The sequence below is a fragment of the Nyctereutes procyonoides genome, unplaced genomic scaffold (genome assembly GCF_905146905.1).
Source record: "Nyctereutes procyonoides isolate TBG_1078 unplaced genomic scaffold, NYPRO_anot_genome, whole genome shotgun sequence".
Classification (NCBI taxonomy): domain Eukaryota; kingdom Metazoa; phylum Chordata; class Mammalia; order Carnivora; family Canidae; genus Nyctereutes; species Nyctereutes procyonoides.
The window spans coordinates 15575604-15596059 of NW_026575041.1; the positions used below are offsets into that span (position 1 = coordinate 15575604).

General features: G+C 37.0%; 1 protein-coding gene across 1 annotated transcript in view; it reads right to left on the reverse strand.

The window, feature by feature from the left end:
• The window catches only part of CTSC (cathepsin C), a 36347-nt gene that overhangs the window by 5779 nt on the left and 10112 nt on the right, over positions 1-20456 (reverse strand). The window contains 4 exon segments of the mRNA XM_055320534.1: positions 2165-2280; positions 7148-7297; positions 11230-11326; positions 11329-11395. Coding sequence (XP_055176509.1) covers positions 2165-2280; positions 7148-7297; positions 11230-11326; positions 11329-11395 — 430 coding nt within the window.

Here is a 20456-nt window from a genome sequence, read left to right on the forward strand (position 1 = left end):
AGTATAGCAGAGAGAAGACAGAAAGTCCAAGTCTTCCAATTGCCTAGCTTCTCTTCCCTCTCACACTTGAATATAAATCTAGCTATATGGCTGGTGCTTAGAGCTGCTTTCAGGTTTAACAGTAAAACCTCATTTTGTCTTCCCAATATTTCTTTTTTTGTTAATTTTCATTTGCTCTCTGAATACAGAAAAGTTGTGAATTCCCTTAACTTGGGTCATTCTGAATTCTGGGTTTTCTAGAATGCGGTGTTCCTAAAGTTAGTGGAAATTTCCAAGGAGCCCAGTTTTCAAGAAGAGAAAATAATTTTTCCCCAACCTAAAGTAAAGAAAACCAAAAGGAAGTCAAAAGAGGAACCTTTAAAAATTGCCCATGCTGTACAAATCATATTTATAGCACTCAAACAAGATGAAACATCAGAGAACAATAGTTTTTGCCAAGCTACAAGAAAACCAATGTCTGAGAATTTGGTTTTAAAAGGTCTAATTTCCATCCCCTGGATTATTGTCTCGTCACCAGTCAACTGTATCTTTCGGGAAATGAGTGGAACTAAACTTCTCTTTTGACCTTCTCCCATGCTCCCAATGAATTTTAAAAAACACTTTCTTAAAGTAGTTACCATACTGTATTTTTATATCTTGCTCGCAGATCTTGCTAAACTGCAAGTCTCTAGGACAAGAGCCATGCTGCAGTAATCTTTATAACCTCAGTCATCAAAAATCCTAACACATGGTACTCTATAAACACTGTATTACAGAGAAAGCAACCATGTGTCAGGTTCTCAATAATCGACACTTGACAAGCATTATTTACTTAATCTTGTCAGATAGATATAAGGAATCTGATGACAGAGTACATTTTAATCCTCTCTTAACACCAACCCTTTAATTTCACTTCCCATTCATTTCTCAATTACCTTAAAAGTTCTCTCACTTCCTAAGCCTCCTTTCCAAAGAAGCCCTACCCAGGAAAGAAAAAGTAGGGGAGACATTTCAGGATCCACACTTTCTCTAGAGCTGAAGAGTTCCAGAAGAACTTGTAAAAGCAAAGACAAAGAGATGAGATCTCTGATGTCAACTGCAGGACAGAAGCCTTGCCGGCTGGCAGCTATAAAACCTGCTCCAAGCTCTGTACACTCAGAATACTTGGCAAGAATTCAGTAAGCATGGAACTGGAGGGCTGGTGGTGAACACTGAGAAGTGAGAGGGGTTGATTATCACAGAGTTTCCAGGAAAAGGGAAGAACAATTTATCTTTGGGTGTTATTAATTTATAATCCTCAGGAGACACTAATCAGAATGTTTCCAGACAGCAAATACTACACCTATTTTATAGTAACAAATCAGTCATGTGTGCTATAATTATCTTCAAAATGAGCTTAGAAATAATAAACCTGAGTATGGTATAAATGATTCTCCAAGTCATTGTTGGCTAAAATTTAATATAACAAGATAATTTGCTATCAAGTACTATTAGAGGAAGAGTTATTAAATCTACTCATATTGTATGAAATTTCTGAAAATAATGGGTAAAATGCAATTAGAGTGATGCTTTTGGTAAATCTGGGCTCTGCAAGGCCACCACTCAGGAAGCTGGGTTAAATTGTACCATCATATGTCATGTTCTGACATAAAGTGAATTAAAAAGGTCCTTACACAGCTCAAAAAATCTACCAGAAAAAAAATTTAAGGATCCATTTTTCTGGGCTTTTATGGTAATTAGAAACTAAATGATGGGGGACAGGGGGAGGTGGAGAGTGGGAGGACAAATAGCATAGAAGGATTCCTCCAAACCACTTGCAGAAGGAAGATCAATTTTAATTCTATGCCATTCTTTGTTTCTACATGAGTCTCTCCTACTGGGGAGGGCAGATGAGTTTCTTCCCATTACTTATTAATTTCATTAGTTAGCTAGAATGTATTTCGAGAAGGATACTCAAAAAATGCTGGGCTCAACTGGAGAGATTATCTATTATCAAAGTCTGTCATGGATATAAAAGGAAGAAGTGACCACTGGACATATCTATTCCATTTCTTTACTAAAGTGGATCAGGCCTGTTGAATCTCTGTACCCCCAGAATCTACGCGAGAGCTTGACACATAGTAAATGTTCAATAAATATTTCAGAACAAATGAATGAAAAAAATAAGACTTTTTTTTTTTTTTACCTTGGTTTCGAACAGGACTAACAAAATTGGTACCACGAACATTTCTCCAGTCCCATGATGTTGGCAAACGTGAAATCTCTTCATGTATTTCAGCAGTCAGTGCTGTGGGTTTAGGCCTAGGATGAAAATATACATTTGACTTCAGTATATAGTCTTTCCCTTGAGAACAATTTCCTAATCTTTAATTCCATGATTTTAATTACCTGGCTGCCTAGAATCTTGATTCAAGCCCAAAAAGCCCTTGTCCCATCATTGTTTCAAATATACAACATGTCCATTATGCAATGTTTCTTTCTTTCTTTTTTTTTTTTTTTTTAAGATTTTATTTGCTTACTCATGAGAGACAAAGAGAGAGGCAGAGATAGGAGAAGCAGGTTCCATGCAAGGAGCTGGATATAGGACTTGATCCCGGTACTCTGGGATCACCCCCTGAACCGAAGGCAGGCGCTCAACTGCTGAGCCATCCAGGCATCCCATACACAATGTTTCAATTACACAACTAAGTGTGTCAATGGCTTTCATTATCTGTTTCTTTTTCAGGATCTAGTAAATTTCTTCTATGAAATGACACTGGGTCTGTATATCACTGAGATGCTACTCTTAGTATGCTTAGATAGCTGCATTTTCTTAAACAGATTTTGACCAAGAAAATAAACACATGGGAATTTAAAATGGCCTATGAAGGACACAAGAGGAAAGAGAGGAACCACCAAGGTTTGACTCAGGAGATGGCTGGTGGTGATAGTGAATTAGTTGTAAAAGAAGTGAAGCAAGCACAGAAATTTGAAGTCTAAGTATAAAGTAGACTGACTAGCTCCATAAACAACAGATGAAAATGCTTAATCATTATCAAACTGCATCCTACATGAGATGGTTAGAAAGGAAGACAGGGGCAACCCGGGTGGCTCAGCGGTTTAGCACCTGCCTTCAGCTCAGGGCCTGATCCTGGAGACCCGGGATGGAGTCCCATGTCAGGCTCCATGCATAGAGCTTGCTTCTCTCTCTCTCTCTCTCTCTCTCTCTCTCTCTCTCTCTCTCTCTCTCTCTCGTCTCTCATGAATAAATAAATAAAATCTAAAAAAAAAAAAAGAAAGAAAGGAAGACAGGAAAAGAAGAGTTGCTTGGAACGATGAGTAAGACACAGTCTGGAAATGAGAAAATTGTTCTACAAGCTTCTCTGTATTAGCAATTTAAAACAAACAGCATTCCAGCTCTAGACACACTAGATTTCTTGGGAGCTTTCCGAGTCTGCTAAATGATTTCAGTGTTCCACGTCTTTGCGCTGCTGCTCCTTTTCTCTAAAGTGCCTATTGCCCACTGCTTAGAAGAAATTATTTTAGGAGTTTCTCCCTAACTTCTAATGTAAGGACTGCTCACAGAGCAGCCCTTACCCACCACTCCACAAGGAAAATCTCAGTTCTATGCTCTATCAACTCCTGAGTTATGGCACTACTGTTACACCAGGATAACATGTATCTTTCTGATACTATAACTACTTGAATATCTCATTCAACTTGGCATTGCCAGACTGTACTGTTCAAACTTTTCAGTGATTATCCAGTGCTCTCTACCAGGTTCCACTTTAGTCACTGGCAAAGATAATTTCTGCACTTTTTCAGGTCCTCTGCAACTACTCCCAAGGAGTTCCCTATCTCACACACTTCTTTTAGAGGGATGTAAGTCAATGTTAAGACACAATGGAAGTGAGATAAAATAGAGAGAGAGAAAAAAGAATCACTCAATAGCAATCATATCTTGAGAATTATAAAAATAGACAATTCCTTACAGAAATGTCAATTTTTCATTAAAATATTAGCTAAACCAGGGACATTGCTGGAAGCTGTCTATGACAGAGAGATGAACATGAGGTAGTCTTTGACCATATGAGGTACAGCGTTAAGAGACATGAAACGGAGCAATTACAATCACAAATACAAAGAAGTTTAACGTTACACATACAACTTGGATAATGTCCATGGAATAACCAAGGTACTTAAAAAGCTATGCACCATGAAAACTGTGTATATAGGGCAAGGGAGAAAACAAACCAAGCAACAAATCTTGAATATTTTCCTTAAGATTTTTAAGTAAAAATTAGGGTACAAACAATTTTTGGAAGGAAATAAACAGTTTCTGTGATTTCACACTAAGAGGCCAACAGATTTAATCAATCAAATATTAACTAATTGTCCTGTATATACTTAAGAATACATTAAGTAATTTAAAAGATAAAGAATTGAAGTTTGACAGCAAAACGTAATTTCAGAGTAGGCTTAGGGTCATACTGACCTCCAACAAATGGTTTCACTACTCACCAGCTATGTGACATTACTCACAGGGCTTAAACATCACAAAACTCCAAATGACTCCTATTAAAATGAGTAGAATCATACATACCTTAAAAATTATAAAAATTCAATGTAGTGGGGCAACCAGGTGGCTCAGTGGTTGAGCGTCTGCCTTTGGCTTACGTCGTGATCCCAGGGTCCAGGGATCAAGTCCCGTATCAGGCTCCCCACAGGGAGCCTCCTCCTCTCTCTGCCCATGTTTCTGCCTGTCTTTATGTGTCTCTCATGAATAAATAAATAAAATATTTGTAAAAAAATCAATGTAGTAAAGATTACTATAGTTCCTGTTTCTGCAAATCCTTAGATTAAGCTCCTATGATGATAACTACCATTATCATCATCATCATCCATGTCATTAAGAGGACTAAATATGTGTAGATACATTTATTTAAGTGATCATCTGGCACACAGCAGGCACTCAAATGTTAACTTCCTTCCCCCTACCATCCTATAAGGCAGGGTATTTGCCTGTCAATGCACAGACAAACCAATCAAACACTGTGACAATCGAAGTTCAATGACATAAAAATGAAGCTTGAAAGATGAATTTGTAAGATAGAGAACAACTGCAAAGATTACCGGTTCACTACACATTAAAAGCTCTTAATCATTTGGGTCTAGATTCTTTCAGAGTCTGGTAAAAGCTCTGAACTTAGGCAGATGACCATAACCAATACATTTTTCTATACTTTTGGCAGTTTCAATGACTCTCTAAACCTCAAGATAAGAATCTCTGAGGGTGGGTTTCTATTATGTCACTGAATTCTATGAGACCTAATTTATATACAAAAATGCTACTGAAAACTAGGCAGCCAGACCACAATGTCTGTTTTAGTATTTCCCATTTCATTCAATTTTCTCTCCTATCTTTAACTTCTATGGAGCTTTGCCTTAAAAGCAGCCCTTCATAAAGCCAGCCCTTCTCTAACACAAAGGTGCTTGGGTGGAGGGAAGAAGTCTCAAAAGTAAAAGAATTCCTCAGAAGCATGGCCAACGACACAGGGAAAAGCAACTGTGTCTGAGGCTCAAATCTTTCAGGCAGGAGCTCCAGGACCTTAAGCTCAGATGCTGATATGCCTTCCTCTCATGCTGCTGTGGATTTTTACTTAACAGTTCTCGACTTCCTGTCTCATATACACAGTGTAACTCCTTCACTTTAGCGAACCTGAGAAGGGTTACAACATGTTCCCTTTCCTAACTGCCATTAACCTGGGTCTCACAGACTAGAAATGTCTTAGAATACACTTTGAGAAATACTATACGAGATTCTCTTTAGAATGGGGCAGAATTATGAGAGAGTGCTATTAGATGAGATAGGAAAAATCTCCAGACAGCCTCATAGTTGAAAAAATGTCAGAGTGTTAGGATTATCAGTCTGCAAATGAAAAAGTTAGAAATGCATTTTAGTTAATTAACCAATCAGTGGCCTGTTCAAACAAATTTTGAACCAGAAACCCTATAGATATTAAGGAAATAATGTATTCTCTGAAAATTGAGTCTCACTACACTCCCTGTTGGTTTCCAGTTCTCTGCCCCTTGGTTATACCAATTTCTCCTGAAACATGGAATCATAGGAATATCTTTGGCCATTTAACAAATGTTAAGGGTCTATATATTTTGAGTGATCCAGCTATAGTTGGGAGGAATTTTTTTAAAAATTGCCAAATTCTTGACTATATAAATTCAAAGTATTTGTTACCTGATCTCCTAAATAAGAAATATGCGATGGGGTGGTATGTAAGCTAATGACGGGAAGTGTCACTTCTGGCTGTAGGTAGTAGAGGTACATTGATAAATATGCAGCAATTTTTTGCTGGATGTTGCAAGAGAGAGGGTTTTGAGATTTTTACAGGTGACAAATCGGACAGTTTTTTGTAGGCAAGTTGAGGGATATCTGAAGTAAAGGGAGCAGCCTGAATGGAGGTACCTGAAAGTAAAGATTTTGGTGATTATGTGTCATTTTGTTCAAAAATGGGTCATGGTACTAAATTAAAGCATAGTCAAATTTAGATGGCTTTGGTTACCAGGTTAATTTATTCATAAGATAATAGGTAGTAGGGACACCTGGGTGGATCAGTATTTGAGCATCTGCCTTTGGCTCAGGGTGGGATCCTGGGGTCCAGGATTGAGTCCCGCATCAGGCTCCCTGCGAGGAGCCTGCTTCTCCCTCTGCCTAGGTCTCTGCCTCTCTCTGTGTATCTCTCATGAATAAATAAAATATTTTTTAAAAAGATAGGTAGTAACACAACCATATCTGGATACAAGAAGATGAAAGTGGCATTTTAGAGAATGGCTGAGAGGGAAAGAGACCAAAGAGGTAGGACTAGAAGACAGGAGGTGTGAGGCTGACCCACAACGCAGCAGAGAAATGACAAAACCCTACACCAGTGTGTAGAAAATGGCAGGAGAATGATGGAAGTGGCAGATGCTGTGAAAGCAGAACCCATCAATAGGACTCAGAGCACCAGAAGATCCAAGGAAAGGATAGGGAGACGGTCGGGAAAAAAAAATAACATAAAAAGTTTAGGTTGCAATGGCCAATAAAATTGTGGGCAAACTAGGGAGAGCAGAATGGAAGGGAGTATGACATTCAACACAAATACCTTATTAGTGATAAAGGGATATGTTTTATTACCTTGGGATTTTCCGGCCACCACCTCTCCTCATCATGTCTCTCAAGGTGAGAGTCTCATATTCTATGTATCTGGTTGCAGTCCAAGACTTCTGAATGGTATTGATCGCTTTCACAAACTCATAGTTGTATTTGTAGATACTATTAGAATTGCTGCCAACAAAAATAAGATAGCCTCAGTTATCCTCTTTATTGATGTAATTAGACTCCATTAAAAGAAGCATCCTTATACTGAGCCTGAGTAGAAAGTGGAATAATCTTTTAAGAAGGCAAATTTATTTATTTTTGGTAATACAACTTCAAATATTCAAATCTTCAAAATAATCTTTATTTTACAGTTTAATAAGCTAAGTGCACCACAGTGCAGTGTCATATAATACTGAATTTCCATAATAGTCAATGGTATAGTTAAACATCACATGTACAGAACACAAAATTTAGATAAGCTGAAATTTTCAGGTAAAATAAAATCCAACTTCAGAAAACAAAAACCAAACTATTAAGGATGCCTGAAGTATTCTTAACCCTAATAAAAGTTCACTGGACTCAAGTCCTTTTATTAAGGACTTCAGAGTACAACTCCATTAACTTAGCTCAAAAATTCTTGGGAGCCATGAGTAACTGCATCAGACACTAGTAATAAATGTAATCAATTTTTGATCTGAAAAATCCCCTTAATTTGGCTCTAAAGTTATCAGGCTTCTGAAATGCATCCTCTTCCTTACTCATCTTATTTTAAACAAACTGCTGTTTATAGCAGTGTCTGTTGATATCTTTTGCTCAAACAAAGCTCAGTTTTTCTGGCATCAAAGCAAATCTGGGTTTGGTTCATACATGAAGAGACAATCTATGAGGAGGGTCCAAAAAGCACCCTTCAGCACTTTTGGTGGAAGAGATGCACATGTATACTAACAGCCTGGAATTGGTATGTCTCCTATAAAAATAAAAGTTCAAGTTAACTAAGTTGTATATATAAGGATGTTCAATGAAACACTCTTATAATAGTGATAAACTGTAAATAACCTAAATAAATGTTCTCAGATAAGGGATGATAAAAGTAAATAGTTTATTCAGTAAAAATGTACAGATTATTTAGTGTGTAAATGTTAATTAAGGGAAACCTCACTAAAATGGAGTAAGAAGGTTTGGCGGGGGAGCTCTCATGTCCTATCACTCTTCATCAATTGCAAATCTAGCAGGAAGATAGGGACCTTGCATGTGGATACTATTTCACTATCCCAGCAAGAGGAAGAAGGGCTTACCTTTTTCCCTGGCAACAGCCCAGACAACTGAGAGACAGCCACAACTCAGCCAATGAGAAGCCACTAGACTTTCAACTCCCAGTTTCATCCAATGAACTTTGTTTATAACAGCCCTCCCAGGTCCATCCTTTCCTCTATACAAGAGCATGCTTCTTTTTTGTTCTGTAGCATTGCCTACAGTTTTTGCCTGAACTTGCTTGTCTCAATGACAGTTCTCTGCTATTCCCATATAAAACCAACTTTTGTTGGTAAAATAATCAGCAGTACAGAAGAGTGTTCACACTATATTAAATAATAAGACAGGCTATCAAAGTAGTTTATACAGAATTAACCAATTTTTGTAAAAATATATTATAAATCCACTTTTTAAATGCCAAAAATGGTTATCTCTGAGTGACAACCCAGGATCACCACTTTTTTCCACCGTCTACAATTTCTACAATGCACTTTTATAACTTTGTAATAATAATAAAAAAGGAGAGAACAGGAGGAACTATATATCACATGCATATAGCATTGCAAACATTACCATGTGATGCAAAAAAAAATTATTAAACTGGACCTGGGTTCATATCCGTTACTCAAATTTGGTTCTTGAATCCAGTGTTAGCAGCAGCACTGGAAGCCTTCGAAATATCCAATCCAAATCACCCAAATCAAAATCTGCATTTTTAACAAGATTCCCAGTTGACTCACAATAACATTAAAATTTGAGAAGCATTGGTTTCCCTGATAGTAAATGCTTGGATATGGATATAAATAAATCTAACACATAGAGCATGTTTACAAAGCAAAAGGATTGGGGGAGCTGATTAGTCATATAATTCAAACATGTATCAAACCTGTGTGCCAGGTGTTAGGAATTATAGAATACACCCTATTATTTCTACTAAAGAAGAGTCTGTCACTTAAGTGTGACTCATTGTCCAAGACTTCCCAATTATGCAAAGCAAGATACACCTAATCTGAGTAGCATCTACACATACTGTAAACTTCTCTTTCTCTTTTTATTTATATGTTCATTGAGGAAGTATTTTGATATAGTCAAAAAATCTGAGAGCACTGAAAATAATAAGAAAGATGTGCAGTTATAGTGATTCTATTTACATGGTTTTATCAAAGTTCTTTCCTTCTTGTTGCAAAGTGTGAAACCAGAGAGCTACCTTTACTAGATTTTAAAACTGACTGTATCATATTTCTGATACACTAATACAACAAAAACAAGTGACAGCAGTTTGTCTCTTTAGACAGGAGGGTAAGTTTTAAATTGTAAATGTATATTTTGAAGTATTTTCTACTGATGAGTCACTATTGACTTTTGAGAAGCAGTAACTCAGCCCTACTTCCTTTGCTTTATCATTGACATCTAGTAAACATCACACACTGACATGTGCTTACAATAACGACAAGGTAGGTCTTAAACACTCACTTTTAGTGTTTAAGATCCAAGGAAATTAAAGATAATGTACTTTACTATGAGATAACAGATCATTAAGAGCTGAAAGGGACCTTGAAGGTAATTTAGTCCCCAGTGCTGATTTTATAGATGAAACAACACAGGTTCTGAGCACTCCCATTAATAGCTTCTTCATTAAATAAAGCAATGTCTGATGTATCAAAAACAGCACATTAGTACATAGTACATTCTAAATGGTAAGTGAAAGTGAACAGGTGAACAGGAGATATATTGTTCAAGGATCAAGTCAAGCAAAGCAATTTAAAAGGTAAGTTCAAAATGGAAGGGATGTATTAGTTTAGATCTTGGTGAGTACTTTCCCAGACAAGTACAATTTGTCCCCTTTAAACTCATGTCCCCAGTCTCACTACTACAGAATCATTCATTGCCAGCATGGCCTGGTTTGGGGTGATTTATTCATGTGTATTTCCAGTGGATTTCACAAACTAAATGAAACAGAAAAGGTTGCTGTCATTAATATCTATTTATCTTTTCCTTCCGAAGGAATAAAATCTGAAATCTCCTGTTTGTGTGGTTCAGTTACTTAAAGTGGACCTTACTTAACAAGAACACTTAACTGCATGTTATAAGTTGAATGGTGTCCTTCCAAAATCCACAGGTTTAAGTCTTAATTTCCAGAATCTCAGAAAATAACTGCATTTGGAGAGAAGACCTTTCATAGGGTAATTACGGTAAAATGAGATTCACATGGGTGGTCCCAACCCTGATATGACTTGGTGCACTTGTTTGAAAAATAGAGGGATGACATGTAAGGACACAGAGAGAAGGTGGCCATGTCAAGCCAGGGAGAGAGGCTTCACAAGAAACCAAACCTGCTGACACTGATCTTGGGCTACTAGCCTCCAGAATTATGAGAAAATAAATTTCTGTTGCTTAAGCCACTCAGTCTGGGGTACTTAGTTATGGCAGCCCTAGCAAACTAATACACTACATAAATACTGAGAATTTTTATTTCAGTTATTCACTGCTTTGTGTTAAATTTATTCAATTAATATCACCTACATTTGTTGTAACATAAACATATGTATCTATGAGTGTCATACATGTTATTACAGGCAATAATAAAATGATTTTTGTCACTGCAATTCTCTAGTCTTTCATATCAATTTCCTTTAAAGCCATCATTGGGCCATTACTTTTAGAGTGCTGTGAAAAAAAAAAAAAAAAACTTTCTTCTCTCAGTTCCATTAATCAACACAAGTTAAGTTTTAAAGAATATGGGTTACATTTCTAGGTCAAATAAATTTTATAGAATCACAATAAAACTTACCAAGAACTAACCCAGACACATATTTCTACATACTATAAAACAAAACTAAAGGTATCTTCCTCTTGTGACAACTCACTTTTCCTGGAGCCTCTCAATGTGTTTTGTGTTCACCTTCGCTTTTTCAGAGGTAGTTCCTATCTTGGTTCCAGTGAAACAAGCCCAGTTCCGGCCAGCACATCGTGCACCCATCCGGTCATGGTCTCGTTGCAGTAACTGGTGACCCTGTGACCCTCTTCTTTATACTGCAATAAAATTGGGGAAGGAAATGTCCAGTGAATCTGTGTTCATCTCTCAGGTCCATTTCCCTGTCTCCCATTCACCGTCAAGATGCTTCTTCTTCATTTCATCTTGGGAACGAGCCTCTGCCAACCAAAATAAAAACTTCACCCTGAGAGGTTACATTCTGAGAATTAGTCTAGAAAAAGATGAGAAATAAACTTTTCTAAGACTACCATCAATCAGTGCCAAACAAAATTTACATAAGAAAACACTTCTGGGAATCAAAAGCAGGAAAAGAAACATTTTTAGAGCATCTGCCACATTCCAGGCATTTTACAAAAGTCCCTCTTTCAGTCCTCACAGAAGCTTATGAGGAAAGAGGCTTCGATAACTCCATTTTACCAGCAAGAGTGGAGGCCCACCCAGCTCTGTGAGGCTACCGAGCTCCTAAATTAACAGAGCTGTCAAGTGGCACAAACAAAATTCTGCTCAGGCTGTCAGACTATACTTTTCTACTCCAAGAATATGGACTCCAACAAACTATGAAACAAAGAGGGAAACATTTCCATGCAACCAAACAGAATTCTTTCCTTTGTCAACCTCACAATTTAGTAGGAAATTCTGATTAGGGAAGCACCAAGAGGGACCTGATTATTAAATATTGTCCTCATTTAATTTCACTCATATGGCCCTTTGTCTCACTGCAATGTTAATATTGAAAAACACTTACAATGTGATAGATCTGGAAATTCAACTCATACTTTGGCTCCAGAGTTTACAAACCCTCATGTTGTAACATCTCCTCTTGTAGGAGGGACACATAATCCAGAACGACAGCACAGGGTATAGGAGGAAGAAAGGAAAAAAAGTCATGCTAAATTCCAGCGAGGAGGGACTTGGGCTGGTTTCAAGGCACTGACTTAATCTAATGGCACAGAAGCCCAAAAGCAGTCAGATAAAACATAAACAAATTGGCACCGAAGTGAGCTGTGTTGCAATACTTTCCTTAAATACACAGGTTATTTTTGGTGCACGGGTCATCATTTGCGAACTTCTAATTAATATGATGGATATTACTTTACCTGTGTGTAGGGGTTAGCAAGCTGTTTTTTTTAAAGCCAGAAAATTAATATTTTAAGGCTTGCCAACTATAAGGCCTCTGTCAAAACCACTCAACTCCATCACTGCATTATGAAAGATGTATAGGGAACACAGACATGAATGAACTAGGCTGTGTGCCAATAAAACTTTATTTACAAAAAACAGTCCTGTGGTTTGCAAACCCTGAGTTTAGAGGAAGAGGAATCTATGGGCAAAACTATACTTAAAGTAAAATTACCTTATTGCATCTGACACTCTCTGAATTTATTTCGGAACGGTGTTAAAAATGTCTGGCTTTAGAACCCCAAAGCACTAGATTTGAATCTTGGGCCTCACCATCCACTAAGCTACATAGCACAGGATAAGTTACTATGGAGTACTCATAGATTCTTAAAATTTACATCAGTATTGGTGGTTCATGATATTGTGAAACCTGTTTATCCACCTCTGGCTAAGAATATCTTCACTTGCATGAGTTCAGCTCACCACTCCTTAAGTCCCTGCCAAAGACCCAACTCAGGGTGAGGAACACTGAATAGAAGCCTAGGATAAGACTGAGGTGCAACAGTAGAGGATATGTCCTATGAAAAGGTCAATAAAATGTATATTTATTATGTCAAAACTACACACAAGTGCTATTTGTATAGCTCAAAACTGTAATAGTGGTAACCTCAAATGATGTAACCTAAACCCCTCAGTACTCTATTTAGCTGCTCTCTGGCACAGGCTCCTGATCATGTTCACTTCCCTGGGGCATGCTTTTCAGACCAGGCCAGGTGGGGTGAAGCTAAGGCTTCCCAGCCCCTGCGGTTCTAAAGAGCAATCTGACAAGACTTTCAAGAGTTCTTGAAATGTACCTTATTGAAATTGTCTGATACACATAAATGAAAAAAAGAAGCTAACTGTAGGAAGACACTCATTGCAAGAGAATGGAAAAGTTAAGAACAGAACAGTGTCCTAAACGTTCATGTATAAAAAAAATTAAGTAAATTAAAAATTCACATGGGATTCTACAGCATTTGAGCTCTGCAGGAGGTGAGCAAAGCAAAGCTAGAGAAGGCTGCCTGCTTTTTTTTGTTTTTTTTTTTTAAGATTTTATCCATTTATTCACAAGAGACAGAGAGAGAGGCAGAGACATAGGCAGAGGGAGAAGCAGGCTCCCTGCAGGAACCCGACGTGGGACTTGATCCTGGATTCCAGGATCACATCCTGAACAGAAGGCAGACGCTCAATCACTGAGCCACCCAGGTGCCCCAAGGCTGCCTGCTTCTATGAATATAGTTTTACTGAGCATAAGCGGGCCCACTTCTGTCTACATTGTCTAGGACTACGTTCATGCTACAGTAGCAGGACTGAGCAGTTGCCTCAGAAAACACAAAGGCCCACGAAGCCTGGAACATTTACTATCTGGCCTTACAAGAAAAAAAAAATACATCAACCCCTCTTCCAAAACCATAAAAAAGAAAACCCATGTTGAGAAGAAAAAATTACAAAACAGTGCTTAAGTTGAATACAAATATATATATATCATTTTCTGAAATGTGGAAATAAAAGGTGAAATGGCTCTCTGGGTGGAATTTTCTTATTTATAAAATGAAGATTGTTACATAAACTTTGTGAAATCAATCACTTTAAAAAAATACCCTTATTTCCTAAGACTCACAGCCTACAAAGTCCTAGAAGAGGACATCCCTGAGGGATGGTCCAGGTGTTGTTAGTGGCTGCTCTCATCTCTTTGGAATTAGGATTGCATTTTCTGGGGAAAGAAAAAAAGTTATTTATACAACCTATCTTGTATTTTGCTGAGTTCCTTCATTTATTTGTCAAGTATTTATTATCACATTTTCTCCAGGCACTATGCATGTCCTAGGCATGAACACAAATATGTACTAAGGTGGCTCCAGCCCTTAAGAGGCTCACAATTCAATCAAAGAAACAGATGTAAGTAACTCATTACAACATCCTGTGGTTCAACAAGCTAACCATGCTGAAGAAGCCCAGGAAACTTCCCCATCTAGGCAGAAATTTAGATCACAGATGAAATAACTTTCCCAACATACCAAAAGAGTTAGGGGCATTCAAATTGGAAGAACTGGGCCCCATGTTTTTCATCAGTGTGGTTTTGCGCACCTGGTTGACATAACGGAGTCATAGTTACAAGCACCACGTCTAACCCCAAACTTTCCCTGTGATAGAAACACCAACTTGTTGTTTTGAAAGAGGTAAAAAATTCACCAAAGCATGACTAATTTTGCTGCACTCTCTTACCGTATCTGTTTAAGGACTTTAGATTCTTCATCGACAGCACAACACTATAGCACTTACCTATCAGTTCACACTTTATAAATAATTTATAGGTCACTCATAAATCTGAGGTTCAAGGGAACAGAGCGATAATATAGTCTTAGGGAACAAAAAAGAGCCTTAAAAAAGGTGGTCAAACTAGAATTTATAACCAAGGGCTCCTAGAACCAAGGGTTCTTCCCAATACTACAAACCACATCTTCATACCCTTTGTCTTTGCAGGAAGAGCTAGAGAAGTAAACACACTGGTCAATTACCAAAAACAGAGAGGAGATACCTAGAAACCAACAAAGCAAAGTTTAAATCCCAATTTGCAAAGAGTTTCTGTCGTAACATTTGAGCCTCACAATGATTCCCTGGGATAACAGCCAATAATCTTCTCATGAAAAAAAAAAAGTGGCTTTGCAAAGTAAATGGAAAAGAGAGAATTCAAATATGGGCTCACAGGCTATATAGGATCATTGCTCTACCACTGTGCTTCAAAAAAAAGTTGGAGATTAATGGACTCCCATGAGTCGAGTCCAAATTGTTGTCCACAGCCCTTTAAAAGCACCTATATTCTCCAGCTGCCCTAACGGGTAATGATCCTTCCTCGCAGTTCAGGTATCTATCTTGCCTTGGCTAGTTCAATATTTTTACTATTTTCTGCCAAGGGTTTTTGATGGCGGGGGGGGGGGGCGGGGTGGACGTCACAGACATGGTCTTCAGGCTCGACTGCCTAGACTGTATCCAGCTCTGTCACTTATTGGCCATGTGATCCTAAGCAGGTTACTTATCCTTTCTGTGTCCTCACCCATAAAATCAAGAAAATTATAATAGACCCTACCTCATAAATTCTGCTTTATATATACTAACCCATTTAATTTTCATAGCAGCTTATTAGGTGGTTCTGTCCTTGAAAACAAGTACTGGAAGAGCATGATTTTTTGTTTATTCAGAACTAGGAAACTGGCAGTAGGAAGCAATTAGTTATGGAATGAGTGAATAAATGAATGAAGACAAAGAACAACAAATGCCAAATCCTATTTAGCAATAATACAGAAATTCAGGAAAAATAATGAAGTTTGTAACAGATGGGCAGTGTTTCTTAGATATCACAGAGACCCTGAAATTACCTTATAAAAGGTAGGCCAGGGTTAATATCACTGTGCAGGACTGAGTAGAAAAGAATTTACCACCCCAGAAGCCAAGTGCTCAGGACCTTACAAACTGAGATGGCCACACACTGTGCCATGGAACGTTCTCATGGTATGTCATTTTTGCTGCTATCATTAAATACTTTTTATGTGATTTCTGACATTATTACCAATTAAGAAGTTGAAGTTCTGGCTACACTATCCAGCTCAGAATGTGCTCAAAAAATTTTTTTAAGAGTTTTTATTTATTTCATTTATGTAAACACCAGTGTCTGAACAGAGTCTTGCACAGATGGTATAATTTAAGATTCTATTCATTTATGCCAATTTCAACAAACAGATAATTGCATAAAACATAAAGACATTCCACACGCCAGCCCTTAGGCTCAGGAAGCTACTAGGGTTCCATTGCTATCCATTTGCTTCTTCATGATGACCACTGGATTTCCAAACATTCTCAATGCCCTCTTCAAGTTTCCACTCATTTTATCCAGTCTCCAATTACATTTACCTAGTAATATTAACTAACCGAAAAACAACAGATTGGGAATTTTAGAAGTGAAGTTATTTATCCTGGATCTCTCTTCACCTGCTTTTTGACACTGGGAGGTTTAAAACCAACTTGTTCCATTGTTTCCTTGATCAATAACATACTTGGCAAATATTGGCATATTTGTTGTAATGCACCAGCTAGGGGAAAGTTTCGAAAAAAGGATTTTGTACTTTAAAATCTCGTTCTGCCACTTATAATTTATGTAAACTTGAGCAAGCCAAACTAAGAAGCCCTAATTTCTTCATCCCTGCACTTCACTGGATTCCTTTGAAGGATCAAGAGGACCCTGTAGTGTGAAGAATTTAAAAAGTTATGAGTACGCAAAAGTACGCAAAATGCAACAATATAAGTACTATTCTCTGTTACCATGGGGGATACAAAGTTGTCTTCAGACTTCATCTGTATATGGAAGAATTAAACACTTAAACCCAACCTGTCACCTGAACGGCTGATATGGGTCCCTATCCTGTCAGCCAGTGGCTTTCAAACTGAGATGAAAAGATGACCCACTAGAATATTGGGAAAAATAGAATATCTATTTACATTTGTAAATTTTATATAAATAAAATTGAAAGCCAACTTCCACTGTTATTTAATATACAAAGCAACACTGACACCAACACTCAGTTTCAGGGTCTGATGTTCACCTGCCAGGCACAGTATGCTTACCTACGCGATGGTGAGGACACAGCATCTTCCTTTTCACATGTACCTGTCTAAACTGATTTATTTAATTAACCTAATTCTCAAAAAATGAATAAGCAGCTTAAAATACTTGTAGAGAAACCAAAATCTGCAAATAAATATAAGCAGACATAAAAAAAAAAGGGGGGCAAAGCTTACATTTGCCCTATTCCTACTATGAGTGGTCAGCCACATAAAAATATTGTTTTTGAAATCAGGTGTTTTGAAATGGTTCCATCACTGCAGTATTCAGCTTTTAATCTTATTTATCAATAAAGCAAATGTTTCCATTAAAATTCATCCAGTCACACTTGTGGCGAGCGTAGCCTAACAGAGTTATTGAATCACTGTATTTTCCTCTTGATACTAGCATAATGTTGTGTGAACTATACATCAATTTAAAAGATTGTCCATTAAATTATTATCAACCCTAACACCAAACAGTAATCTTTCTAAACTTTATTAAACCTGTGACACTTTCATACTTTTAATAAAATGGATTAATGCTGAAATCTTTTAAAGATTTTAAGCAGAAAACTGCTTCCAAATGTTGAAAATTTTCAGTAATGAAAATTATAGTTAATATTCTTATGATAATGAAGCATATTTTTATATTACTTTCAAAGGATGTCATCATGAAAAATATTTTGGCAGGACCCATATTTGTGACAGTAAGTGAATCAAATATTTAAACATTTAATATTATGCCATGTGTTTGATAGAAACATCAGTACAGTAGTACATGTGTATAATTTTTAAAATGTACCTATACACATTGTGGAATACATAATACATCTGGTGAACCAGGTCTCATCCATCAAGATCATTCACCATTTCTGAAAAGAACACCTGAAGTTTAAGGATTTAATGGTAAAGCATGTAAGTAGAGATATTATATTCCAGCAACACTGAATAACAAAAAATATACTCAAGTTTTGCCCTTTGTTTCCTGTATATGTCTACACAAATGTAGATTAACTGTTTTCATTTGCTGTCAGGTCTGGAGTGTGAGTAAATAAAGCGAAACAAATGAGAACAAGGTACATTTTACTAAATCGATACTTTGCCAAACTTATCCAAGAGTACTACACTTTTCATCAGAAAGAAACAAACTTCCTTCTGTCAATTTCTAGGATTAAGCTCTAGTTTTCTAACTAGATTTAACCCTTTGTTTAAAAAGTTGGATTTCTAAGAATTTTGAAACTGCCAGCAAATCATTATAGTGGTTGCAACCAAATACCTTCCAGCATTTTACTGAAGGAACTGTGGAAATGGAGGGTCATAAATTTATTTATTTCCAGTGCTTAAAAGACATTCCATTTCAACCAAAATATATATCCCAGAACTAGTTAAAACAGCAGTTTAGCTCTCAACAAAGTAGTCAAAATCCTTTGGCTCATTCCTCACTTCCTTGCTCATAAACTGTGAGACTGGAAGCAATCTCAGTTGACTTAATCTCACCTTTGGCTAGGGTCCTTCTCACTGTCCCCAAAGCAGAGTAAGAAGGACAAAACCTACAGCACTCCAGGGTAGCTCTAGTTGTTGCTTCTCCAGGCTGTGGGAACCCCTGCAGTCATAAAGCTCACTCTTTACCCCGAGAGCTAACTCAGTTTTGAGTAATTCTGAAAGTTAGAACTTTATTGTTTTTAACTTTGAGCCCCATCTTGGCCTCTACAGTATTAAATACAGTAGTATTAATACTTGGCCTCTACACAAGTATTAAAATGTAAATAAGCAAAATTTAAAAGTCTTGTTTCCTACCATGTAATTCAACACCTAGGGTCTGAGGATCTGCAACAGACTGTACATACAGGTAACAATACTCCCAGAAACACATCATGAAACAACAGGACAACACAACGAACATTATTTGATTCCTTTCTTCAACAAATATTTATTGAAGGCCTATTTATCATGTACCACACTATACATAGGGAATAAAATGGTTAGTAATACAGAGTTGATACCTGCGCTCAGAGTTTAAAGACCAGAGAAGACAAACAAGCAATTATGACCAAGAATGCTACAGTATTATATATATTATGGCACCTCCTAACACAAATATCTGTAATTCTGTACCCACCAAGTCTTCTTCTCCATAATCCAAAAATTTACATGCAAAGTTGCTCAGAGAAATGGAAAAAAACACTTTGGTAGAGATGACTTTAAATTTCATATGAAATATATTCTTAATACACATTAGCTGCTTTATCAATATTCACATCCTGGAAATTAGGTTGAAAATACACAAGTCTTTTAGAACTTGGGAGCCAGATAATCAGATATTTTTTTAGAACATAGACCCAAAAATATAAATATATCATCATTCCTGATTTGTGCTTCTAGAATCCTATAGAACCAATTCTTTGTAAACTGGTAATACTTGTGAAAATCTTTTGAAGAGATAAGAGAAGTGCGGTCAATTTTCCAAACACTTATAAAGTCTTGTGTAATTGGATTTTGAAGACACACAGGGAGATTACAGATTTTCAGTCTGAAAGAACATGAAAACATGCTATCCAATCACTCCACTACACCAATTAACGTAATACAACCTGAGCAGAGGTGATCATAAAGCACAACATGAACCAAAATAATGGAATTTCTCCCACTAATGGAGAGATCTGGACAGGGTTTCACAGAGGTGGCATCAAGGTCCTGAGTGATGAATTATCATGTCCAGAGGTAGGATGGAAGAAAGTATCCAGGTATAGGTAGTCAGGTATGCATTTAATTCACTTTTATAAGACATAACCTTCCCAGAACAGCAGTGCAGTGCCTTTCAGATTTCATAAAACGTTATCTGAACCAATAAAATCGTGACAAAAATTTGGTATATAGAAATTCCTCCATTCATGTAAAGATACAGGAGAAAAACCCAGAAAAAATAGGGACTAGGTGTAGCCCCACATTTTCAGTTTACCAAGGGTGATATTAATCAATTCTGAACTAAGCAGGAAACTAGTACATTGTTTAGTAGGAACAAGTTAAAAGATAGCGATCAATGTGAACAATAGTGTAATTGAAAGAAGTTAACTTGGCAAGAGCACTTAATTTGTAATTAATTTGAAGCTTACAAAGCTCTCCTTCCAATTTGGAGGACTACAAAAGAAAGTGGACTACAAAAGAAAGTTTTCCTCTTGAAAATGAAAGAAGGGATATAGTCTAATTTGGTAAGGAAATGTAAGTTTTAAGCCAATTCTCCTAAAATTTCAAAAGGAGTCAATGCAATGCAATCATTCCATTAAACTAACATTCGTGATGTTTCTGAACTGGGATTCACCAGAAAATCTACTGAAATGTCAC